Source organism: Colossoma macropomum, unplaced genomic scaffold (genome assembly GCF_904425465.1).
Source record: "Colossoma macropomum unplaced genomic scaffold, Colossoma_macropomum, whole genome shotgun sequence".
In the NCBI taxonomy this organism is placed as follows: Eukaryota; Metazoa; Chordata; class Actinopteri; order Characiformes; family Serrasalmidae; genus Colossoma; species Colossoma macropomum.
Window position 1 is genome coordinate 21,660,645 of NW_023494786.1, and position 25,881 is coordinate 21,686,525.

Here is a 25,881-nt window from a genome sequence, read left to right on the forward strand (position 1 = left end):
ATGCACATGAATGCAGGCACGCCTATACACTCACATACATAAACACAGAGACACACACTATGTTGTTGGCAATAATTAAAAAAAAATCTAGGACTATCTCACATGCTGTGTGCTTAGTAGGGGCCAATTTTTTTCTCTGGCTCTGGCACACATACATGCGCTCATCCATACACACAAACCCTGAGCTTGGGTGTTTTTCACCAAAAGAAAAAGCATTCCCAGACTGGATTAGGGGCCTATTCTCAGTCTGCGCTAATGCTTTACTCCCCAGCCTGTGACGTATCTGTCCATGTTTCTGAGCATGCTCAGGAAGGAGAGATCCTATGGTCCACCAGTGTAAGAGTAATCTGCCTTATTGTGCATCACCAACTTGTTGTCCACAAAGTAGAAGCTGTCAGACTGAGTCTCGTATGGGTGCAGGATCATCTCGTGTACTGTGGAGTAACGTTAGAAAAATATCAGCTTGGCAGCCACATTGCTCAGCAATACAAATACATTTTGACAACATGTACAACTTTGGCTTTAACATGCCTGTCATATGCCAGTTTGTGCTGTTAATCCTTTTTAAAATTCATAGATTTCTGCAGGTAACTTCTATTTGGACCAAGACCATGCATATGCAGTCATTTCTTATTGTTACTCATGTGTCCAACATCTAAAAGCTGTTAATTTTTGAATTCTGATCTGAATATATGCTTGTGTTTGTTCAGAAACTGCTGCACTGCATCGAACAACGACTGAATAGAGAGCGTTATGTGACTTGGGCAATGGCTGCTTCTTTGTGACACATTTGATGCGTTACTTTAATTAACATAATGTCCTTTGTGTTAGAGTGCAGGGTTTAAATTAAATCAAATTAAATTAAAGACTGCTCTTAAAGAATGGACACTGGCGTCTAGACCATCATGAAGCCTGCACGAAGTGGGCTACTCTTTCTTCTCAATTTATTGTAACCCTGCTACAAGGCTTATGAGGAACCAAGTTTACAACTGTTACATTACTATTTCAGAACACTTTTATATGTATATATATATATATATATATATATATATATATATATATATATATATAATATAAACAAGCAAACCAAAAAGACTAAACTATCAGTCTGAGTTGGATTTCTGTTATGAGATGTTCAAACATCTTTCTAAGCCTATAAGTAGATGTAAGTGCTGCCAAACAGTCTACGGGATAAAACAGGAAAAAGGAAACAAATCTGGTGTGAGTTGATTCTATATTTAGCCAGGATAAGCAGGACTAATGAGGGTAGCTGAAAGGGCACTTACTGAGGTCCTCGGAGAGGGGAGGGAACTCATAGATGTGCTCGCAGGTATTCTTGCTGCTGGGGATGCAGAAGCCAAACTCAAAGTCAAAGCTCTTCAGCAACTGCCCCCGGAAGTAGTGCCTCTCGATCATGCGGAAGTTGTTGATTGGAATGTCTCCTACTGTGAACTCCACACTGCAGAGGCAGGAAACACAGCACTCTCAGGTACATGCAAGTGGTCCAAAGTCTAGAGGGGCCTAAGACCTCTCACTTGGGAGCCAGGCCACCGCAGATTACTTACAATACAGGATGAAACCCAGTGCAATGGGTTCTGACATGTTTGTGCCTTTATTTCAATTTCAAACAAACTAAAGGAACTGCTAAGAGAAACAGAACAATAAAGTAGGCTAGCTGGCCAGCTGGTGGTTGTCAATTTCACTACAGTAATGTCACTAGGACATAATGCTTCCCAGCCGGCATAGATTTTTTTATTTTTTTTTGGTCAAATCTGATGTTTCTGCTGTGACGCAAGTAATCAGTTAGGATGAATTTGGTGAATAACCTGACCATGGCTTATGGTTTACATCATTGAAGCCTACGCCCCATACATTTGTCTTTTTCTGAGTCATTGATATAATTTCATGAATAGCCAAAACAGCAAATGGAATGCCCTGACTACATAATAATATGCCTAATATAAATATACATAATACATGGCCCTAAGTGGGATAGGATATAAACTGCTCGATTAACCTGAGCAGTTTATATCCTATATAATGTTGTATAAGCATATGCTTTTGGCTTTGCCTTCTTTATTTCAGTGGCTACCTGCATACTGCTACCTTAAGACATTAAACAGTAGCGTTCAACTGAATTTTTAGCAATGATTATGTTGCTGCGTTGACAAAATCACATTAAATGAGCTGAAAAGTAAAAATGATTCAATACAAATTTTGCTTGTTGGGAAATTCTCTCTAGATCTATGCATTTACTCAAGATGTAATCAGACTGAATGTATTGCAGAAGCCTGGTACACTGCAGGTTGAAAACGGGGTCGTCTAGAGTCAGAGTGTTCTGATTGTAATCTACTGTGCTGTGTACTTACGTGGCTCCGACCTTGCGTAGCCGCAGGAAGGCGGGAGTGAACTGGTAGCGCACAAAACGTCCGGCGTTGGGGTCAATGTCCTTTCTGTCCTCTGCACTGTCTGTGTGGCATAAAGGGAGAGACATTACAGCCTGAAGTGCTCTTATAAAGCACACTGTATCTAAATGGAAATGGCCTTTGTGGAAAGACAGCAGCGCAAGCATTTCACAGCGACTAATGTCTAGTCACTGGTACAATGAGTCAAACACAGGCAGCCTGAGGAGGTGGAGGTCATAGTAAAGACTCACCTGCAGAAGGAGGCTTGGTGATCTCAAAAAGAACCGTCCCTGTCTCCATATCTCTGATTTTGAACCTAGTAAAGTCGATCTTGTGCACATTGTCTTCTGGGCTGCACAGGTAATCTATGGAAGTGAAAGCCGATAGCAAGAAAAGGAAATGAGTGGTCTAATGGCTTGTATTTGTTGGAAAAATATGAAACATTACTGGCCATGACTATAAATTAGGGATGACATGATCAGTTGTGATGAAATACTGTGGTATAAAACACAATGACAATGATTTTAAAATTTCAGTAAAGCTGACAACCATGTACAACTGCCATCTTTTAAAAAAGTGACGGCAGAAGTAAACAGCCTTTGGCTACTGCCTTACTGTAAAGCACATGGCAGGACAACACAGTTTTACATGGTTAGAATCTGAACAGTACACAGTAGTAGTGCTGGTAATCACCCTGATCACATTATGTTTTGTTGATTTTCTAAGTGAAAATAAGTTAACACATCCTCTACAGAGAACACACAACTGCACATTTTAATGTACAATTATAGTTTATTTGCAAAATGTAATATTCTGGGAAAAAATGAACAAAACTGTGGCCTGTACAAAAGTTATGGTACATTTTATATGTATTATTTTTTCCAATATGTGAAACTCATCAAACCAAGAAAAATTGTGCAATGAAATTAGCAGAAAAATGTCATATTTATGTAGAGAATGAACTAACCTATTTTCACTAAGAAAAGTAACAAAACATGTAATTTGACAGAGGTGTTCAAACTTCTACATAAGACTGTATTTAAATTGTAGTTGATTTTTGTTGTCTTATAAGGAAATGCAAGCAGTTCAATAAAACATCTAGCGCTATACTTTCTGGTGAAATGATTTCAATGTGCAGTTGTGCATTTTAAATATTTTCATTATACATCAACATCACAATAATACAAAAAGTCATAACAGTTTTGATTACTCATATTATCATAGAAACTTTTTACACCACCACATCGACAGTAGAAATCCAGAGATTCCCAAAAATTCAGAGATTAGTTCATTTTGAATGTCATTTGTGTATGTTGTGGATGTGCCTTTGAGAGGTGAACTGCTAAGAGCCTGTGTCTTCTGTGAGTGACTGCAGAGACAAAAAGGTCTATTCCTGCACTTCACTAATCTGTGTGTGGAGGTGACAGTGACAATGACCACACACCTCTCTGATTACATTAACTGTTCTTCACTCTGGCAACATGAGCTGTTTCCTCTCAACATCAGACGTCTGAACCAAAGTGAGTGCAATCAGATACAACATTTTCACATTTAGTAGTGAGAACCAGGTGTGTATATAATATTATAATGTATATATATTATAATAATTTGGAATATACTGCCATCAACTGATTGGTTGATTTTCTAAATGAAAAAAGTTAACACATCCTCTACAGAGAACACACTTAAATGCGACACTTTTTTTACGTTTAGTAGTGAGAACCAGGTGGGCATTTTGAAGAGAGGGGTCGACAAAATACAACATGTATTTATATTAATAAATATATTTACACACTCATACATACACACATACATATATATAAAATTGCATTTATACTTTGGAATATACTGACATCAACTGATTTGTTGATTTTCTAAATGAAAATAAGTTAACACATCCTCTACAGGGAACACACTTAAATGTGACAATTTTCTGCAAATATTTGTGCAGTTTTCACACTATTTTTTGAGGAGTTTAACATATTGGACATTGTGTGTGTGTTTTATTTTTTCGAATATGCTAAATTCAGCAAATAAACTGAAATTGTGCAATACGATTTGCAGAAGTGTGTTCTCTGAAGAGGGAACTTATTTAGACTTAAAAAACAACGAAACTTGTCTTTGAACCAGGGTCAAGACCATTAGAACAACACTGCTATAACATCTCAATCTTACAAAATTATAACTTAATTAAATTTGTCATCATACCTTTCCACTTGCATAAGCAAGAAGACAAAGCCAGAAAAATATGCAATGCATCGCATCAAATTAGCCATAGTGGGGTAAAAAAAACCCAAAAAAAACAAAGACATTAACTTGCAAGTAATCTAAAAGCTACAACAGTCATATTGCCAAAACTGACTGCGCTTGTTCTCTATCAATGTTAAGATGTGTTCAGTGAAGGCGTGGGTGACTTTCTCCAGGCGGGCATATCCCCGTGCCAAAATCTCTGGACAGGCGGGTGTAGCCTGCAGCACTGTCAGCTTCCCTTTAGGCTGGATTACACCTAAGAGGCTTATATTGTTTCACCATCACATGGGTCAGACTGGGGGATGCTAAGGGGATTTGAAATAGTCCTCTCTCCTAGCATGAACTGCTAGTTTAAGTCTTGGGGCTGACTACATTTTGGGATTTTTCTATGATGCTTCATGACCATAAGGCACTGAGTGACAATCCACTGGAAGAGCAACAGAGCTGGTCTTAGATCAGCAGCCATACTTCCACCTAGCCTTTCCAAGAAAGAACAGATGGACCAAGCAGGCTTTAGCCAATCACTTGAGATATTTATAGTCCTTCTGCCTTCTGGGTGAGCTATGCCAAGAAAAAGAGGCACAGGACACACATCTGCTTAAGCTCAGCACTGAACAGGCCTTTTATTATGGTTAATTAATGTAACTGGCTACCTGTGTATTTTTTTTAATCCTTATTTGATGCTTTATAGCAGCCAAGGATCCTCAAATAACTATACTTACTTTTACAATCCATTTAAAATAATTATGTGCTATACAGAGTAGAATTTGATCCAAATCCAAGATTAAACCAAAAGCAATGCTCAAAGTGAGACTTCCTCTACAGCCTACACTCTATTGTGAAGTCACACTCACTCACTCTTCACACCAACCCTTGGCATCATCAGATGCTGATTCAGCTCAAAGCACCGACAGGAGGTCAAAGCTGTGTATGAACACACAACCTGCTGTATCCTAAACAAAAAAAGTCAATTAAGTGAGCTAGTGGCAGCACTGTCTCTTGGACAGAACAGTGCTGTCTGTGTATCTTTGACTTGTGATCTTCCAGAGCACAAACTCACAGATAAGATTTCCTTTATTACAAACATTTGAACTTCAGTGTAACTCAGTATAAGGCCAGTACGGAGCCTATTAAACTATTTAATTTGAAGTACAAGTTACTTGAATCAAGTAGCTGATAAGCTAGCAAGTGGAGCTGGGCATGCTGGTTCTGAAACTGTACAATCTTGTAAAATATGCAGAAATCACTGAGGATTTTGGGGGTCTTACTAAGACTCGGACAATAATGTTAATTTTAATCGATTAAACAAATGCTTGTCTATTTAATTCTCTTATTTAATTATTTACATTTAAGTCTATTTAATTACTGGAGAGCAGATGTCACACACAGGTGAAAAAGCACCAGCAAATAATCCAACAGCTTAAAAACTATGCTCCTCAGTGATTGTATGGCTTTTAAGTATTTCACCCTCTACAGTGCACAATATCATGAAAAGATTCAAAGTATCTGGAGAAATATCAGTATGTAAAGGACAAAGCTGAAAACCACAACTGAATGTACCTGACCATCGTTCCCTAAGATGACAGTGCATTAAAAAGTGGCATGCTTCTATGATGACATCACCACATGGGCTTTATGGAAACAATGGACGTCATGTTCTTCGGGCCAAAGAAAAATCTAGACTTTTACTAATGTAAAGTTCAAAAGTCAGGATCTGTTATGTTATGGGGGTGTATTAGTGCTCATTAACACATTAACCAATAACAATGAAAAGTATATACACATATTGGAGCAAAATATGCTGCCTTCTTGACATCTTTTTCAGGGATGTCCATACTTATTTCAATCAACAAAAGCGCATGAAGAGATCTCTCTAGCACATCATGAATATGCACCTGTACAGTCTAAGCGTGTCGAGGGCCAGGTCATGAGAGAGCGAACTAGAAATCCACTCATCACTTTACATGCTAGCTGATCCACATCCAAGTTTAACGTCCGACTTCTACACCTCGAATAAATCTAACAGAAGAATTTTCAGAGCATTTATGTAGCAATTGAGCATTTAGGGGGATACACTATGAATAATCTACCAACTTGATTCCAGTTATTATGATTTCTACAACAACTGTGAATGGCAGCATTGTCTTGTAATGGTAGGTAAAATCTGAGCAACATCATTATGCCATAATCTCAAAGATTTAGTGTTGGAAATCAGAGCTAAATGGAACATTTCAACAGTCTGAAAGGTTAGCTCATTACAACGCAGTAACTGCGGTAGATTGTGCTTTCAAAATGCTTTTCTAAAGGACTATTCTGTACAATCTGTACTGACGCACTGATGATGGAGCGCTATTGGGGTAGGAGTCAATGTGTAATTTCCTTCTCCAAGACTCAACAATTTAGCACAGTGGCTGATGCCTCAGGTTTATTCTTGTATTCAGTGGGATCTGCTCTTAAAACACACTCATGTATCCAGACATCATCAATATCCATGACAACTGTTATGGGCATGACATTGTTACTATGGCAACTGTGTCTTTTTGTCTGGCCCCAGAGCAGCTGCCGTACATGATAAGAAGGGATGATTTATTTCCTCTGAATGTGATTTGTGTAGTAAATAACCAGCCTGTTCACTTTTCAACTGTTGAGCTGGATCAAATGCTGCTGAAAGCTTTTGATCCTGCTCAAACCACTGTGCAGACACTCGACGAAACTGAAGTCTGATCAGGAATCCTTACAAACTGCCAGCGTTTTCTTTGGTAAAGAAATGACTGAGCTTTCAGAAAGCAACGATAATGCAGCTGCAAGGCTGCACCCACAGCAACCATGCAGACATGCAATACATATTTTATCAGTACATATATATAAACAATACAGTGTTCTCTCCCTCAGCAGATTCAGAACTAGTCTTGAGGTGGACTGTGCCGTTGTTTCAGAAATTCCTGATGGGTGCTTTTACTTATAAGGTACAACTGAATGAATCTATCCATGCTCCGCCCACAAATGTGTTTCTACTTAGCAACAGTTGCTAGGTTGGACAAGCTTGACAGAACACTGGAAAAAATCTGTCTCAAAGACTTTAACTTGAAGTTTAGATTTACTACATAACATTGAGTTTCCAGATTAAAAGGCTAAGCTAGAGCTGGACTGTGTTGTTTTGGCTAATTGAAAGACCGGTTGATTTAAATTGACAACAAATTTGGCATGATGTTAATGTTAGCTTGAGAACATTACAAAAAAACAACACTCAATCTATCCTACCAATGTGGCATATAAGCAGCTTATAAGTAAATATCATTTTAAATTAACAATATGATCAAAATGTTTGTATTTTGAAAAAAACTGGGTTGTGTGCTTCAAATTCTCATTTCATTGATTAGGATTTTTGCCAATATTTTTTAAAGCTTGTCCAACCTTGCAACAGTTGCTAAGGAAGAACACCTTCGTGGGTAAAGCATGGACAGGTCAACTGGAACAATAGTCTTTACAGACAAATATATTTCTTCAAGGGCATCAATCAATGGCTTATTTCTTCTACCATATTATTTGTCTGAGAAATATTCTCTTTAGGTTTGCTTCCATTTAACATTGTCACCCAAAATAGAGCCCTTAACAAATGATTCTCTTCCACCTCTAAAGATTTTTGTCAGCACAAAGTGGCCATCCTGTGCGTTTCCAGTTTCAGTATGTCCAGTAAAGTGCACTGAATAAGCAAGATGTAGTAAGATGCAGGACTTGCTAGTGGTTATTACAGTGTGGCAGCCAAGTGTGACTGTTGATCTGGCTCACCCTCAGAAGCTGACAGCAGCCACACTTCATTTCCTCTAATGCGGTCACCTAGCAACATGCCTTCTGATACCAATCCAGGATAAGTGCCTGCTTTTCTGCCACCTCTACCTTCCAGGTAAACAAAGGAAACTATGAGCTGAACACAGAGCGCGCAGCTTGGATTTGGTATTACGTGTCCACTGACCTCCAGATACACAGCATGATGTAGATTCATTATGAAGCGAAGTAGCAGGTTAAAGAGCCACACAGGCATAACATCTCCTTTTCTCCTGTGCAACCAGCATTCTCTGTTGAGGACCTGATGTTTAGGATGTTGTTTGAAAACAGCAGTGAAAGCATTTAGGTGGCTCTGGGAGTGCTATGTGAGGCCTTAATAGAGACAAACAACCTTGTGTATTTTCTTGGCTCTTTTTATAGGTTCTTTACTTCAATGAAGTAAAGAAGGAACATCTTTGATTAATGTTCGGCCACAGTCCATGGCAGGATCTGCAGGAACTCAAAATAGTCGACCATGACCTCAATCGAGAGCAGTCTTTGCTTTTAGAGGCAAATCCAGGTGATTAGTAAGTCACCATGGGTTCATCCATTGACATACTGAAGAGTGTTTCATCATTCTTTCTGAACACAGCTATGTAGAAACCATCTAACTGATTTATAATAGTGAGGAAAATGAGAGCAGGAGTCATAACATGTCAGTGTTTATGTTACAAACCACATGCTTTGCTTTGTTCTTGACTCACTTAGCGGAATACAGGGCAACATGAGGTACACTGGTTGTTTTTCCCCCCATCAGAATTACATCTATTTTTGGCAGTTGAGAAATGCACATCTATGCAAATCTTGTGAACATGTGGTAACCATGTCAGCAAACTATTCTTTCAGCACGTCAATCAGATTTTGTTTTCCTCAGTAACTAAGAAATGATCTCATAACCCCAATATGAGCTTAGATGTTTATTTGACCTGAGCAGCACTTCTCCTTGATGGCACACATTCAGAACTTTAATTATAGTGGTACACATTAATTTGCAGGCAGCTGTCATGCACAACTTGAGACTTCATCAAGGTACAATCAATGTAAATGTACCTTCAAAGGTACAACAGTGGTTTTAAGGTCCAGTTGTGTACCTTAAATATGTTTTTCTCAGGTGAAAATTATGTATTTGTTCCTTTTCATGACCTAATGTTTTAAAACAGAATAATAAAATAAAAAGCCTGGAGATGAGATGGGGTGTGGGGAGTCAATACAACTTAGAATATATAATTTCAGTGGATTATGGTACAATTATGTTCCCTGACTAAAGGTACTGAGATGTACCTTTGAGGGTACCATCCCAGTGACAAGAGGGGTACTGCCCCAGTGACAGTTTCACTTTTATTTCTGAGAGTGTAGAATGCAACCCTACACTGCAAACCAAAAGGCATGCATTGTTACTTAACACCTTTAGCATATCTAATGTTAAATCAAGCCAACTAAACTAAACAGAACTAAACAGAGCTATTCTGAGCTAGAATTATAACACAATGGAATTATATTGTGATTTTGCTAGATTTCATAAGAATGAAGTCGTACGAAAAGCCACAAAGAACACTTCTTACAACTATTCCTTTGCCATCTGCAATCATAAGATCATGTTTGTCTAATGGCAGATTGAAACAACATCCTCAGGGACAACAGATCAAAAATCTAGTGAGCTCATCTTTTTGAAGTATCAAAAAGAAGCTATCAAAAACTTTCCAAAACAGGAGTTACAACACTTCATCTTGAGAAGAAGAGATGTTAAAAACAAAAGAAGAGCCTCAGGCACGTTTCCATTAATCACAACTTTATCTTGTGTTCATAAATCTCCTCTGTATGGGCTGGGCCAGCATCTACATGCCTCATAAGGAACACATGGGATTGTGTGATATAACACATCATGTAAAAATATGTTTTCTTATTGTTCTAAGTGAAAATGCATCAACATGTCCTCTACAGGGAACAACTGTAAATATGGCATTTTTCTGACATGTTAATATAATGGGGAAAAATATGCCATTTTTACACAGGCAACATTTTATGTTTTTCCCCATTATGTTAAAATTAAACAAATAAACAGTAATTGTGTACTAAAATGTGCAGCCCTGTGTTCTCTGTAGAGGATGTGTTAACATTATGTTCACTTACATAATCAACAAAACATGTCATTTGACCAGGGCTGCACAAACTTTTGCATACAGCTGTACGTGGCTTGAGAAATTGATCCAGGATGCATGTGTGGATATCTTCACTAGCTTGTCAGTGTCACACTGGTGAAGTATTTATTCAGCTGTTAGATGGGCCTTTCACTTGAAAGTGTCGTAGGCTGGTGTTTAATTGTGGAAGTACTGAATTATGCAAGCTAATATTGTGCTAGGGCCTCTATTATTGTGCTGGTCCTGTGAATGTAGTGGAAAATGTAAACTAATGTTGTGTGATGGCCTCTGTGCCACACGACTGCTGTCTCTGTCAGGCAAATCACATTGTAAGGTTCTACTAATTAAATTAGCAATGAATATAATTTAGAATTTAGCAGTAATCTGCTACTGCTGACATGGCTGGCCACATGGCTGGTCATAACATCAAAATAGGAAGTCGCAGGTGTGTCGTGGAGTATGTAGGAAGGAAAGACATGTCCTCAGCTGGCGACAGCTTGTGGCCTTGTTTATCATCACCATATAACAAGTCAAACTTGGTTCTGCAGGGCAATAGCACGCAACAGCATTCACTGTAATTTGTCTGAAATGGGAAGCAAAACACAGCCACTTCTAGTCTAAACAAAAGTAGCCTAAAATCCAACAGAGGACTTGTCCTGTTTAACACTTAACAAAAGAAAGATAAGGAACCATCATTTGTTTTAGTACATATGTATAAATATAGCTGTACTGGCATACAGTTATTTACAGTTATAATTTAATAGAAACTGGCATACAAATTTTCTACAACAATCTGAACTTCTGGGAACAAAGTAAGCTGATAACAACAACAATGTAGTATCGCTATTACCAAGTTCAGCTCTGAAAGGGTAAATTCTATTCTGTGGGAGTCATAAGGGCTGAAAGATTTATTGTTTCACATCAAAATTCACAATTTCGCAACAGCTGCAATTGTAATTATAGCCTATTTTCAATTATGTTGATTTAATAAGTCTTAAGTTGTGAAATTTAACCCAATAATGCCAAGCTGTAAATGAGTAACGCCAATCAGAAGCAAGCAAACACCCATGTGCTGTGTACATGACAACACAACCACAACAAAGTGGCAGTTTGGCATGCTACATTCAGTGTTCAAGCCACAGCCAGAAAAAGTAGATATACTGGTCTTCTTGGCCAACACACAATTTGCACCTTAATTTAAAGAAAATAATTGCACTTTAAATCACAGTCATAAAATTGGTCAGATTAGATACCCTAAATCATTCAGCCCTAGTTAAAATGTAAACAAAGTCATTCAGAGTGGTTTGAAACGCGTTCTAGACAAACTTACCAAATCAGAATTGTTCACAGTGGTGGTGGTAGGATCCAGACGCCTGAAATGCCTACTAAAAACCTTTAAAACCTCCACCACATGAAGTTATTAAAATAGTTACAATTATGCTGCTTGATGCCTGTGACACTGTTCACAACAGTTTTAAGATAGCGTTTAGGCCTAAAATATGTCTTTTTAGTATTAATGACAGCGAGGCACATGCTGGGCACTGTAAAGAAAACATTTTTTTTCAGATATTGTTTTGGATATTACATTTCACATCAAAACTCTGAATGACTTTGTTGTTCTTAATGATTGAACTATGCAGAAATTTTGAAAATTGGTGGAATTCTTCTTTAACACAGGCAATTTTATTATTATGTATGAATAATACATAGTTTTACACTGTATATTATATTGTGCAAATCTGTACATATTCACCAGCACTTCCTAGTTGACAGCATCTCTTCTTTAGTGATTTGTCTGTAATCTGGGCACACATGGTCAAATCTGATATGAAAGCTAAGCTTTTAAATCTAACAGCATGCCATCTGTAAAAATGATGATAACTTCTCAACACAGATCATATCTTCTGTGGAGATTGAATGCTTAATTCTAGGATAACTATAATACACATGTACAAATATAACAGTTAGAACATATATCATAAATCTGAGGTAGTGCTAGGGATTGAATGGGAAATTATTTTGTAACTTATATTTTAAGAAAATTTGTGCCACTAAGCACATTTTTTTCACAGACTCTAGGCTGGGATGGGGGTCTTAAACCACACAGCTGATTCTTCTAGTCTTGATAAACCAACACTGATGTCAGAACTCAGTACAGTTTCCCTCTGGAACAGACTGAACTGATAAAAAAATTGAAACCGAGAAAATTGACTGAAAAAAGTAAAATTCTTCCCGACAGTTCTAGGTCCTCAATTTCAGGTTGTGAAGAGCTCCAGTACTATACTGCTTAGTGTTTTTGACACCTCAACCTGATAGTTTACTGATAACTTGATGTACTGTGTGCACTGGAGGCGGTGCAGTCCTGTAGCCTGACAGAACCCTCAGTTGGAAATATTATTTGAAATATTACTTCAATTTAAACTCATTCTCCCTGCTTTCTACAGATGCTTGGAAACTGACGTTCCTTCAGTAATACGAAAAGCACCATATGAGCATTTGGTACAGGAAACAGGCATTAAGAATACATTCTCATCACAGGGGAATTTCACTCATTTTTCAAAATGTCGGCATAATTAAATCATTTAGACACAAAATCATTCAGGACGGTTTGCAGTAAAATGTGTTGCTTTAGAGAAACTTACCAAATCAAAGTGTTCACAGTGATGCTGACGGGAACCCGGCGTCTAAAGATCTCCTTCAAAATGACCTCCAATACCTCAAAGAAAGCTATTACATGACCTGAATATGTTGCCTGATACCTGAGACATTAGGCCAAAACCTAATTTTAAATATGCTCATGGCAAAGAGGTACATGTAGGGTGTTGTAAGGCAAAATAGGGCCCACAGAAAACAACTATTTTTTCCATTATTAACATTACATATAAAAGACACATGTAGGTTCACTGGTGGTTTTAGACAGCAAATAAAATGGCTATGCTTGTATTAGAGACATTGTGACCCCCACCACCACTATAAAGATACCTGAGTCAGTAAGCTTCCCTACAATCCACCATTTAATCTTAAAACAATGTGAACGATTTTGTTGAAATGACAACCACTAAATTATAAAGAAATTTTCAAAATTGGCAGCATTCCTCTTTAAGCTTCTCTTTGAGCTGCTGAGTTACCTTGGATTAACTGGAGAACAGCAGTGCTTACAAACTGCTCTCCGGGTCATTTCTAATGGCACTCACAAAGGGTCGAAAGCACCGCCGTCTGGTTTCATGTCAGATGCTCAAACAAGTGAGCGTCCACCATGCTGGTACAGGCCAAATGAGTCAGTGTAATGCCCTATTTTTCTAGGTTAAATGAATGCATTGAGCTAAATAAATAAAAAAAACTGCATTAGCCATGATAATATGCATCGAAAATAATCATATGCCTCAAAACATACTAGCATGCTAGCTGACCTAAAGAGATCCATGAAGAAAATAGTTTCTTTAGTACAGTTGATTTTATCTACACCTACAGGTCACAGCATGACCTTGTTAACAGCATGAACTTGCTTTGCATAAAAGGACTTTCCAAAGGCACTTGGAATTCGTACAGATGAAAATTAGGTGATGGTGCCAGTTTTATGTGCAGCATCCATGTAAAGGTGGATCCCAGCACAAACACAAACGCTTCATCGTTACTGTATTGTTCTTTTGCTTTTACAAAATAACTAAAAAATTACATTTAAAAAATAAATGCTGAAGGGAGTCTGTAAAGTCTAAAATGATCAGGCCTCTAGTCACAAAAGCTTGGTAGGCCTATACAATCAATGTTACATCACCAGTGCTGCTTTCTGTTGTACTACATGTGGACAAAATGGTTTAGGCAAGGCAATGCCTATTTTGTATCGTTTACAAAATGTACATAAGTAACCCCCCAAACTCTGATCATGTTTTCTTGCATTTTAGGCAGCTTAGCAGGCATCACTCAAGTCACCCAGCTCTGTGTGACTGATCTAATGCAGATCTTTTAAGAGGCTCTCGAACTTTTCACCATGACCACCTGTTAGTGTGGCTACTCAGCTGATAAGGAAAGGATTAGACCCACAAGTTCTTAAGATGAAATTCGGCCCACAGATAGCAAATGAAGAGGTATATGGACAAAAATCAATGTGCGAAAGCACACGTCCACGGTATGTACTGCACACGTAACAGCAACATTACATGCAGTGATGTTTCTCCAGGCATCTGAGAAAGTCTGACAGGATATTATCTTACACTGAAACGCCTAAACAGATGGAGAATGGAATAAACGGAGCTGCTACTAAATTGTGTTATACAGAGTAAGAAAAGTACTGTTTTATTCATTCATTTGAAATAAGCAGCCACAAGCAGCAGCAGCAGCTTTTCGAAAACTAAGTGTAGTGTTTTCGCGGACTCGCTGTTCTTTATCGTGTCAATGAGACTGGCGCTGTTTTGAGTTTCTCCACTTACTCTCAGTGATGTTCTGCAGGCCGAGCACGTCCTCGGGCCTTATGGTTGGGTTTTGGAGCAGCTCCTCCTCTGTTGTACACGGGAGCCCCGCGTCGTTCCCTGCCTTCACCCTCATCTCCGAAAGCGCCTTGAGGGGACGGGCTGAGCAGCTGTCTCTTCTCCTGCAGCCGTTGGGTTTGTTTGCCCCACCCCGCCTTTCTGACTCGCCACGCCCTCTGAGCTACGATTGGTTAGTAGTCTCCCACTTTCTGCGTTGAGATTGGCTAATAATTCATATTTACAAGCAGTCCGCCGTTGGCTACTACTAGCCAATCCTAAAGCAGGAGAGGCGGGGCTTGTCTGAATACGGGTGGGTAAAAACAACAACAAACCAAAACATTTGCTGTACCTGTGTGTAAACAAAGAGAGAGCAACATGAGATCATCTTTATCCAACTTCAAAACAGTCATTTCTTGGCACACATTTATTTAAAGTATTATAGGAATCATGTAATTAAATTAAATAATGTATTGTAGCGTTGGGGGTAGATAGAAGCAGCGTAGACGACTCTGAGTTCGTCCCATATCGCGGCTTTGTTTAGAATTGACTCAGCAGAGAGAGTACAGGAGAGGAAAATAGCACTTATTTCCGGAGAGAGGAAATCTGCTCTTCACGGTTCTAGCACGGTTTTGAATCGGGGGGCAGTATTACAGACACATCCAAGCTGTTTACTCCCCATGACAACTTAACTTAGGAATAAATTTAGGACAGTAGCTATAACAGAACAACAGTTCTTATGGTCATAATCTTATCCTACCTCCAGATAAGTAAACTGGGGCCGTATTTAAAAAAAAAAGTCTGAAATCTGATTTTATCTGCTTTATCACCATGACAACTTCATTTAGGACTAAATTTAGGACAGTATCTGTTACAGAACAACAGTTCTTAAGTTTATAATCTTAGCCTAGCCCCAAATAAGAAAACAATATTACAGAAACATCCTAACTAGATAAAATTCCTAAATTCTGTCCTAACTTTAGGACAACCCCAGAGGTGTCTTAACATGTTAACATGTTTTAACCGTCTTTAGTTCACTACAACTAGCATAATGACGCTGCATTTATCTACATCAAAATCCGTGCTCTAACTTTTGAGGGTTTTTCTAACAGCATCTTAAAAGCCCGAGACACTACAGACAAGCTCTCCACCGCCCCTCTTATTACCTTCGTGTGTCAATGTTGATGAAACTAAAATATTACAGTGATTGTGGTGAATAATGAGGAGACGGAGCTGAATGTGTGTCTGTTTATTAGGAGGAATAAGTGTTTGGGAAATGAAACTGAAACTGGAGAGCGGCGATGCTCTGATAAACAGCAGGAGGCGCTGTCACAATATTCTTAACTCTCAGTTTTTCGCGCTTTAGTTTTGTTTGACCTTTTTTGTAGCTAAATCAGTAAGGGTAGCTAGTTAGCTGCTTGGCTAACTAGCTTGATTACTGTGCAAGTATGGTCAGTTTCTAGGTAACAGACAGGACAGTTGATTGTCGACTTCGATCGAGTAAGTTAAGATTTCTTAACTTGCGATAAGATAAGATGCTGTAGATAAGATTCCCAAATCAAAATAAGATTTGCTTCTGTAATAAAACTTTGTGAAAAATCTTATCTTGACCTGTCAGATCTTAAGCTAAGACAAAAAGATAAAAAAGATAGAAAAAGCTGGCACTCCCAAACACAGTGTAACCTAAACTGCTCCAGCATTCATATATCCTGTAAACATTAATTTCACACCATATCTGAAAAAAAAAACTAATTTCTCTTGACCTTTTGAAATCAAGAGTCTGATGTAGTGTGTAAACATTGTTTTTTTTTTAAAAGCATACTCTTCACTCTATAGTTCATATATGGAAACTAAGCAACAAAATCAGCCCGTTTTTAAACAAAATCTGCCTATTCAATCTACAGTGGTTTAGATACATCAGTTGCATAAACAGTCCCAAAAGGCATAGTAATAAAACTAACTTGTTTAATTTGAAGAGATAAAGAGAGGTTGGAAATGGCCATGTAAAATCAATATTAACCTTTTTTTCATAAAATCACACAAATGATATAGAAGTGGACCTCAAAGGAAAATAAATAAGTACAAAAACAATGTAGGGTATGGGTCTTTCTAGGTGTGCCATTAGCTCATTCTGAGCAAAGGAAGGTAGAAACTAGCTCTGTTTGCTTAGTTACATCATATACTTAAGCACAATTTAGATGGATTTGGACTTTTCTGAATATTTTTTTTAAATTAGAATTTTTTCCTCAATTCCGTTTTACTGCATATTCAGTTCCGAATTCTTCCTAATTCTTTTTTTTAATTCTTTTTTGTTGAATTATTCATTGTTCTGTTGCTTCTCCACCTGGACTGCTTTGCTGTTGCTCAGATTTCTTGTATTTGAGCTTTAGCATTTTATTTTGCACCAAACATCCCAAAATAGAAGAATAGCTCATCAAACTTCAGTTTTTTATGCTGATAGATGCCAGATACATTCAGAAGTTCCATTGAAGCAGCATTTAGCTTTTATGCTGCATAATTGGAAACAGCTCTCTGATGGTCCTAGGTCTGTTAAAACAGTAGTGATTTTTAAATTCAGGTTAAAAACATTTTTATTACTGTGTACCTATAACTAAGCTGAGACTTGAACTTTATTCTTACTGCACTTTTGGCATTACACCTTTAATCTTTTTTTCTATTTTGCTTTATTTTTCTTCATTTTCACAAAGAAGATATGATTCTAAAATCATCCTATCTATATAAGAGACTAAAAATCCTAAAGAAATAAATAAAAGAAGACAAAAACATAGTGTCATAGAAAAAATGGAATTGCTGCAAGAGTGCTGAGATTTGACATATTTATTTATATTTGTAGGAAATATATTTTCCAGATGCCAGCATCCCTGAGAAAGAAACAGGACCGCAAAGTCTCTGCAGAGACAAAAGGGGACCTGAAGCCTGTCCAGAAGAAAGGAGAGGAAAAGAAAATCCTCGTCCGAGCAAAGCCTGCCATGTCAGGGGCCTTTCTCAAAACTCCAAGCCACAATCCTGCTCCTGCCAATATGTGTCAGGGGCTCCGTGACCTGGGCCCTGTCTCAACAAGAGCGTGATGCAGGGAGGTTTGATAGAGCTTGTTAGTAACCAGCGGCCTCCTTTTGATTTTTATTTACAGTTCAGCCCTTTTTTTGTGTTTTAGCAGTTAAACAAACAGGTGGTTTGGATTTTTGTTGAGGTTCATTGGTAGATTGCTGGGGAAAGCTCCTAATAAAGATACAATTCTTTAATTTCAGTAGAACTAAGCAACATACATGAGTGTATATATATAAAATAATAAAACAGGGGTTTCAGAAGTGAAAACAAGTCAACAAAACTAATGAAGTAATTTTCATGTAATAAGAAAGACCATGAAATTTATCAGTTCAATTTGCCCCACGTGTCAGCTTGGACTGAAAGGTTGGACAGAAAATGCAACTAAATACTTGCCCACCCTCTTCTTCGCCAAGAAACCGCAGGTGATCAGCAACCAGTAGTGGCACTGTGGCCCGTAGCCCTACAACATAAAATATCACTTTGTTAACTAATGGGGCTATCTGCCACAGTAGCCGTGCTCTGTTCTGAATGGCTCTGTAGATGTTGAGAGACATTTTGAAATGATTTGTCCACAGAGCTTCTCCTGCAGGGTCTTGCCCCATTCGCCAGTCTCTACCCTGTCCCTTATGCGGTCATCTCGAAGCACCCTCTGCGATGTGTCTGCATGTCCCGCACTCGTCGGATAGACTGGATCTCAGGGTGGTTGGCACCCCACTCATTCCAGTGCTTATAAGAGCCAAACTCGAACAGGTATTGGTATCCACGATAGCCAGGGTATTGGTACCCAACCCACCTACATGGAACAACAATATGGTAGTGCAGTTGTGAAAGTAATCATGTTTTTATAGCTTAGTCGTCAGAGTGGTAATGCAGATTTACATAATAGGTGACCTACGTTCCTCCAGTGACTTGAATACTAGCTACTCTGTCCTGGAAGCCATAAGACCACAGACTGGGGATGTCTTCATCACAGACCTCCATCTTACGGCCTTCAAAGTTCATACACTCGTACAGGCAAATCTTATGATCTTGTGGGTCCTACAGGGAGAAAGATACAGACCATTTTTAACCCCTTAACCCTAAGGGCCTGTATGCAAGAACACACTTCATTACCTCACTCCAATGTACATATTCATTGCATAATATTTATAGTAAATATTGAATTATAAATCTAGAATAGTAAGCCTGCAGTTTAAGGGATTAAATTTGTCAACCAGTCTTCAAACACTGTTAAGTGCATTGTTTTTCAAAAGAAAAAAAAGCTTAATTTCAGTTGTTCCAGGGCATATATACAAATTCTCGAAAGACCTGTCCATGCTTCTCCCACCAAAGTATTTTTCAGTAGCAAGTGTTGCAAGATTGCGCAAGGTTTACAGAACACTGGGAATGATATCATTCAATCCCTACATTACATTGAGTTTCCAGCTGAGCTATGTTGTTGTAGCTAATCATAATGGTAATGGTTGGAAACATCAACACATTTGCCATCATGTTAATGTTAGCCTAATTACACAACAAAAAATCTACATCCAGTTTGTCCTAAAATATATTTCACACACTACAGTTTTTCATTAGGTTCAACAGGATTTTTGCCAGCATTCTTTGAAGCTGAGCTTTAAAGCAGTCACTACAAAAGAAGGCATTTGTGGGTGGAGCACAAATAAGTGCGTTAACTGTGGTGGTTCATTGAATCATAGCACTAATGCCGTCTCTATGATACAGTGCTGACAGACTGCTTATTCTCTTTCACCTACCATGCGGACCGGCCTGACGGACATGAAGCGATCACAGCGGTAGCTGTTTGACCACGTGTCCCAGCGGGGGTACTCTCCCCTCTCCAAAATGAACATCTCACCACACATGTTCTGCTGTTCGTAACCCACCCAGCTGAAAACAAACCAAAAATACAGAGCATGTTTACCCAAAAGAATTCAACTTGTTAAGTTTCTGTTTGGTCTACAACCTAGTATTTATATAATATTCTGCATATAGTTGGTTTTATATTACTTGCTGAACACCTACGGGCCACACTCCACTATGATGGAGCGGACGCGGTCGAGGCCCTTCTCACAGATGTTGCGACACTCCCCGCTTAACTCCATCATGCGGCCTTGGAAATTCTCGCACTCGTACAGATATATCTGCTCAGATATACACAGAACAGTGATCAGAATTTACATGTATTATCTGACAGACAATGCACATGTTTTGGTGTTCATACCAGCAATCCAATGGTAATGGGGTTTGAAATGAAAACAGTAATCACCATTACAGGATAGTGTTGACCTACTTTGTGGGTGCGCATCCCCATGGCAGAATGGCTGCCAATACTACCCTGCACAGCGGTATGAGACATAGCTGAGGCTGTATTCACAGACAAAGAGAGAGAGAGAGTCTGAAAATCAAAGCTCTGTGACTATGCCATTACTGCACCATGACACAAAAAGGGGAAATTCTCTTTAGGTAAGACTTCACTGTAGTATCTCCAGTTCTATTTTGCTTAACCCTATACACCCTAAGCACCCATATATAAGCCCATACTGCAGTATCTTACTGTCATAACTGTATAACTTACATACTAGTTTCATAAAAGTTACTGAATAATTGTCTTTAATATCCAAATACTGAATGATATATCCCAAGATTAATAAGTGGATAATAAGACTAATGTTCAAGGGGTCAAAACTTTGCCTGGTGTTCATTTCAAGCAGTTCAAGCCTCAACCAAGCTTAATTGCAATGTAAAATCTTACAGCTGGTAAGCAGCTTAAAAATAATTGCCTACAATTTAATCACTAAAAATCTTTTCCTCTCAATTTATCAATTTTGTACTGTCTTGACTAAAACACCACATTGCTATATAATCTACTAATAGCATTCTATTCAAAATGGACAGCACTGTAAAGAGAATATAGTGGGAGTTTCTAAATTTAGCAAAGGAGGGCCATCCTCTTTGTGCTTAGGTATCCCTTTAATTTGGTCCCTTGCCCTCCCTCCAGAAATCCCCCCTCGGATCTCACCAAAATGCTGCAGTCAGGCACAGAGCAATGGAATGTAAGAGGAGTGCTGGCAGAGGAAAAGATGGCAAGGCCCAAATGAAGTGCTGGTCCAGCCTTTGCAAGGGTTCTATATATACATATATATCCCAGGCATGCTATTAGGCCAGCATGCCGCCATGCCATTGGATAAAAGTGATGGGGTTTGGGGAGGGCGTGGAGAGAGAGCTTATCTCTGTGGCCTTGCTGACTCTGCTCGTCGCTTTGTTCCACGACTCTGCTGGACACCCACCTCCATCAGCAGAAAGCCTCTCTCCCTCCCACCATTCCTCTCTCTCCCTCTCTTTCTCTGTAGCACTGATAGCAATGTGCTGACCTCAGTAGGCTAGTCTCAGCCCTCCGCTGGGCTCAGTAACATGCATTAGCGCTGTTGTGTGCACTGGTGGACTTGAATATACCTGTAACCGCCCACTGTGGTTTGTTTGATTGCTTTATTTTTGTGACCCTGAATAAAAAAAAAACCTAGGAAAGTCAAACCAGAGCAGTGGGAAACTAGTTATTGGATTTGGCAAAAAATAGCTTAAGTCACTTCACTTCCATATTACTTCCATATTACTTTGTGCCAAAATATATTTGTCACTGAAAGTTATGCCATTTGTCAATAAAGAATATCTAAAATACAGATGACACCCCAAAGTTCATTAAAATGTTCAAATGAATCTCCTTTGGATTAAAAAAGGTTTATTTGCATCCCCAGAAGACACATTCCTCACTTTTCTTTCACTGATCAGACTCCTCCTCATGTTCCACCTAGCCCCGGCTAGCAGCCTGCTTTGCATAAAGTCAAAGGAGTGGGCAGGACATGGATGTTGAATAGCTGCACACGTAGAGGCCTATGTGTGTGTGTGCATGCATGTGTGCATGTGTGTGGGTATGTAAGGGCCGGCGGTCAGTTGAGGCACTAGTTGTCCATGGAGTTAGACAGCAGTGAGCACCGGTCCTCCACAGACTCAGGGGCTGTTAATAACTAATTGTTTTTGTGCATGTTGTAAATTATTCTATGTCAACTTTATTTGTGTAGAAAAGTTTGTCTAGAAACCATTCTTAGGTGAGGTCAACTTAAACAGCTCTGAAGGTGACAACTCTGGCTGTTGCTAGCTTGTTAGCGTCACCCCCTCTGTGTGTCTCTTGCCTGACGAACCTGTCATGTGTAAAAGTATGTATGGAAGCCGTTGGCCTGGCATGCAGCCTGGTGCCAGTGAGCAGTGGGCACAGTGCCCTCCTGGCAATTGGTATTGTGGGCCGGGTAAAGCCAGTGGCTCAGGCACAAACAATGAGGCCTGGAGCAAAGTGCTGACTGCTGCCCAGCCTGTGGCCTAGCTCCCCATTCACCCAAGCCATGTATAAATAGAGCTCTCAGCAAGAGGTCAGGAGACCGTTGTGTGGAGCCCCCCGAACGCACACAGCTATTTGTTGGGTAGGTCAGGTAAGCCCTGCATCTCCGTCCTTTCAGCCGCTGGGCTCATTTTCCATTTAGCACTTTTTGCTGATCTGCAAAAATCTACACAACACAGCTCACCACTAAAAAAAAGGCCCAAAACAAACAAAAGGGCTAGCATGCAAGCATATTTGAAAGACTTGCATAGACACTTTAACCACACTCAGATCATAGCAACTGCATGCACTTAAATTACTCAAATTCTTATTAGCAAAACTCATGTTGAGTGTCAGGCACATCAGTATCATTTTCACTAATTTAACATCCGCACAAGAAAATGCAGTCTGATTTTTTCTCTTCCAAGTTTAACTGAAGTTATATATCTAATTGACCAATATATTCAATGTTTTGATCTGATGTGCATAATAAGCATTGGACCTGTGTAGACAGAAAGCTGTTGTATGTTCAGTGCTGTTCTAACTGCTGAACATTGTTTTGAGCCATCAGACTGAGAAGCAATGTCACTTATGAAATCTAGACTGTTAGAGGAAAGTTGATAAGGTTTAAGACATTTGGCAACTGCTCTCTGCTTTTTGTGCTTTAAGCCTTTTGGAACATTTAGATTTTTAATCTTTATACATATCTAACACTGAAGTGTGTGTGTGTGTTCTTCAGGTCAAGCAGAATTGAGATATTTGCAAGAATGGCTCTGACTAATCCCATGCCAATGGGACCATGGAAGGTGAGTGGGTAGTGATAATGAAGGCTCTTAAAGGTCAACAGACAGATTGCAGTAGAAACAGGCTGCGATGACCATGACACATTTCATTAAGCACTGGTGGTGTGTCCATGCTTAGATTACAGTATATGACCAGGAGAACTTCCAGGGAAAACGTGTGGAGTTCACCTCATCCTGCCAGAACATCATGGAGTGCGGAATGGACAACGTTCGCTCCCTGAAGGTGGAGTGCGGAGCGTAAGTCATGCCTACACATACATTATGCATATGGTCACATTAGAGCTGAACTATATGTGGTTTGTTTATTGTAATTACAATATTAGCTGTAGAAATAATAATATTTAACAAGAATGCATAGTTCAAACAGGTCCGCAACCAATCACATTTTTAGCGTGATCATTTTGTTCAGCATCTTGATCAATGTACACGTTACAGATGAGTGTTCAGTGGATATTTGACTGGATCGAGGCATGATCCAGTGTGAATTATTAGTGCGCAGCGTGAACCAGTGAGAATAATCAATCTTCAACCATGTCATATCAAGAGTTCTCCTCCACATTTTTAAAGTATTACTACACTTTGCAGTCACAATATGTAGCAATATAATGACAATAGAGTATTTTCTCCAGGCCCTACTAACAGAAATATCTGCTTTTTCTCGTGTTGCATTATGCGGAGGTTCTTTAAAATTAGAAAGGCTCTTCACACATGCACATCTCTTTTACCAAAGTGGTTCTTCGGAACTCACAATGAAAGGGTCTTTAGGGAAAAAAAAACATCTTTTAGGCACCTTTATTTTGCTGAAGGATAGTGCCTGCTAACCTCATGTGTGTTTGGGCAGCTGGGTAGGTTATGAGCACTCCAGCTACTGTGGGCAGCAGTTCATCCTGGAGAGAGGAGACTATCCCCGCTGGGAGTCGTGGAGTGGCAGCAATGCTTACCACATCGAGAGGCTGATGTCCTTCCGCCCAGTCTGCTGTGCTGTGAGTGTGCCTTTCTATTACACACCACAATAAACAGCTGAATTATCACAGCCAGCATACTTAGTTGGACAGCTTTTCAGACTAGTTTTGATTAAAGTAGAGCCTAAACTAAAAAGAATTTCCAGTGGTTAATTACTATTGGCATTGCAACTCAATCAAAAACTAGGTTTCATCCATGTCTGGAAAACCAGCCCACAGGTGGCTGATATGAGTCTATGCTGATATGTGCAGAACCATAAGGAGTCCAAGATTGTTGTATATGAGCGGGAGAATTTCATCGGGCATCAGTGGGAAATGGCCGATGACTACCCCTCTCTTCAGGCCATGGGCTGGCCCAACAATGAGATTGGATCCATGCAGGTTCAAAGTGGAGCGTGAGTACCATGGAACTCCTTGCTTTTGGTAGTTTATTCTTCACATGCATCCTCAATCACAAATAAACCACCTGGAATTGTAATGTAAAATAATACAAATGACAAAACTGTTTCACTCAGTGGGTTTTGGTCATAGATTAACACCTTAAAATCAAGACTTATTATCAAAGTAAGTACTATAAATTGCTCAGTAACTAATCTGAAACAAACTTAACCACTCCAACTCTAGCCTTATTATTCTGTTATTAAATAAATGATTTACACATTTACATAATTCCCCCCCCTTATAGCAGTTTGACCCAGGCCTGTTCAGTTTCTAAAGTTTGCTTATTTAGTTTTATTATAGAGCCTATTATAGCTAAAAAAAAAAAGTGAAGGTCTAAAATGTTTTTTCATTGATATAGATGTTCGTTGTATTTGGGGTCTTGTAGCTCCATTAGAAAAATGAAGAAGCAAACTTCAGACACCAAACATGTCTTGGCTGCTTAGTCAAGTTTGGGGTTAAAATTCTGTAAATTAGATTTTTTTTGCCAAGCAGTTCCTTTAATCCTAAGACTTATTATTCAGTAACAATTAAGTACTATAAAATCTATATGGATGCTATGTAGTTATGAAAGTGAGGAACTAAAGTGCGGGGTCACATACAGGCCCTGAGGGTTTAGAGCAGTGGTCACTGACCCTGGTCCTGATCCAGCTAATGAACTTCTTCTTGATTGGCTGGATCAGATGCATTAGTGTGTTATCACAGTTACATGATGTTTAGAACTAAACTCTGCGGGAAAGTAGATCTTCAGGAGGACGGTTGGTTACCACTGGTTTAGAGAATTAATCAGTTCTTAAGAAACCAGCCCAGTATAACTTGATGATGAGTGAGTAGACCAGGCTGTGACCTCATGTCTGCTATTCTTGCCCCTCTCATGTAGCTGGGTCTGCTACCAGTACCCTGGCTACCGTGGATACCAGTACATCCTGGAGTGTGACCGCCATGGTGGAGAGTACAAACACTACAGGGAATGGGGCTCCCACGCTCAGACCTTCCAGGTGCAGTCCCTCCGCCGAGTGCAGCAGTGAGGGCCTCTCCTCCTTCTCCCTTCCTCCCTCCCCCACCCCCAACTCCTCCTCCTCGTCCTCCTCCATCTCCTCACCTTCACCCATCCACTCCAACTGTGGCCAGCCCAGTTAGACTCCTCATGGCACAGGCT

At 39.3% G+C, this 25,881-nt stretch overlaps 3 protein-coding genes across 3 annotated transcripts; 1 reads left to right on the top strand and 2 right to left on the bottom strand.

Annotated features, from left to right (window-relative positions):
- Positions 1-57: 57 nt before the first annotated feature.
- unc119a (unc-119 homolog a (C. elegans)) lies at positions 58-15,195 on the bottom strand. The gene is made up of 5 exons (XM_036563866.1): positions 15,046-15,195; positions 2,657-2,770; positions 2,370-2,469; positions 1,287-1,459; positions 58-434 (listed from the first exon to the last, which is right to left on the bottom strand). Exons 1-5 carry the CDS (start codon positions 15,158-15,160, stop codon positions 322-324), a joined length of 615 nt encoding a protein of 204 aa, XP_036419759.1. The 5' UTR covers positions 15,161-15,195; the 3' UTR covers positions 58-321.
- A 3,579-nt stretch (positions 15,196-18,774) lies between these two features.
- Positions 18,775-20,506, bottom strand: crybb1l3 (crystallin, beta B1, like 3). The gene is made up of 5 exons (XM_036555712.1): positions 20,441-20,506; positions 20,173-20,291; positions 19,905-20,037; positions 19,046-19,188; positions 18,775-18,943 (listed from the first exon to the last, which is right to left on the bottom strand). Exons 1-5 carry the CDS (start codon positions 20,504-20,506, stop codon positions 18,775-18,777), a joined length of 630 nt encoding a protein of 209 aa, XP_036411605.1.
- A 2,780-nt stretch (positions 20,507-23,286) lies between these two features.
- cryba1a (crystallin, beta A1a) lies at positions 23,287-25,750 on the top strand. Its single transcript, XM_036563868.1, has 5 exons — positions 23,287-23,325; positions 23,441-23,559; positions 24,164-24,305; positions 24,537-24,679; positions 25,603-25,750. Exons 1-5 carry the CDS (start codon positions 23,287-23,289, stop codon positions 25,748-25,750), a joined length of 591 nt encoding a protein of 196 aa, XP_036419761.1.
- Positions 25,751-25,881: the final 131 nt, after the last annotated feature.

Coding starts and splice junctions, on each gene's coding strand:
- cryba1a (XM_036563868.1), top strand. CDS start 23,287: ATGGCTCTGACTAATCCCATGCCAATGGGACCATGGAAG. Junction 23,560..24,163: donor CTGAAGGTGGAGTGCGGAGC/GTAAGTCATGCC, acceptor GTGTTTGGGCAG/CTGGGTAGGTTATGAGCACT. Junction 24,306..24,536: donor TCCGCCCAGTCTGCTGTGCT/GTGAGTGTGCCT, acceptor TGATATGTGCAG/AACCATAAGGAGTCCAAGAT.
- unc119a (XM_036563866.1), bottom strand. CDS start 15,160: ATGAGGGTGAAGGCAGGGAACGACGCGGGGCTCCCGTGTACAACAGAG. Junction 2,771..15,045: donor CCTGCAGAACATCACTGAGA/GTAAGTGGAGAA, acceptor TCACTTCCATAG/ATTACCTGTGCAGCCCAGAA. Junction 1,460..2,369: donor CTACGCAAGGTCGGAGCCAC/GTAAGTACACAG, acceptor CTGCCTCTGCAG/TGTGGAGTTCACAGTAGGAG.
- crybb1l3 (XM_036555712.1), bottom strand. CDS start 20,506: ATGTCTCATACCGCTGTGCAGGGTAGTATTGGCAGCCATTCTGCCATG. Junction 20,292..20,440: donor TGGGGATGCGCACCCACAAA/GTAGGTCAACAC, acceptor ATATCTGAGCAG/ATATATCTGTACGAGTGCGA. Junction 18,944..19,045: donor ATTCAAGTCACTGGAGGAAC/GTAGGTCACCTA, acceptor TGTTCCATGTAG/GTGGGTTGGGTACCAATACC.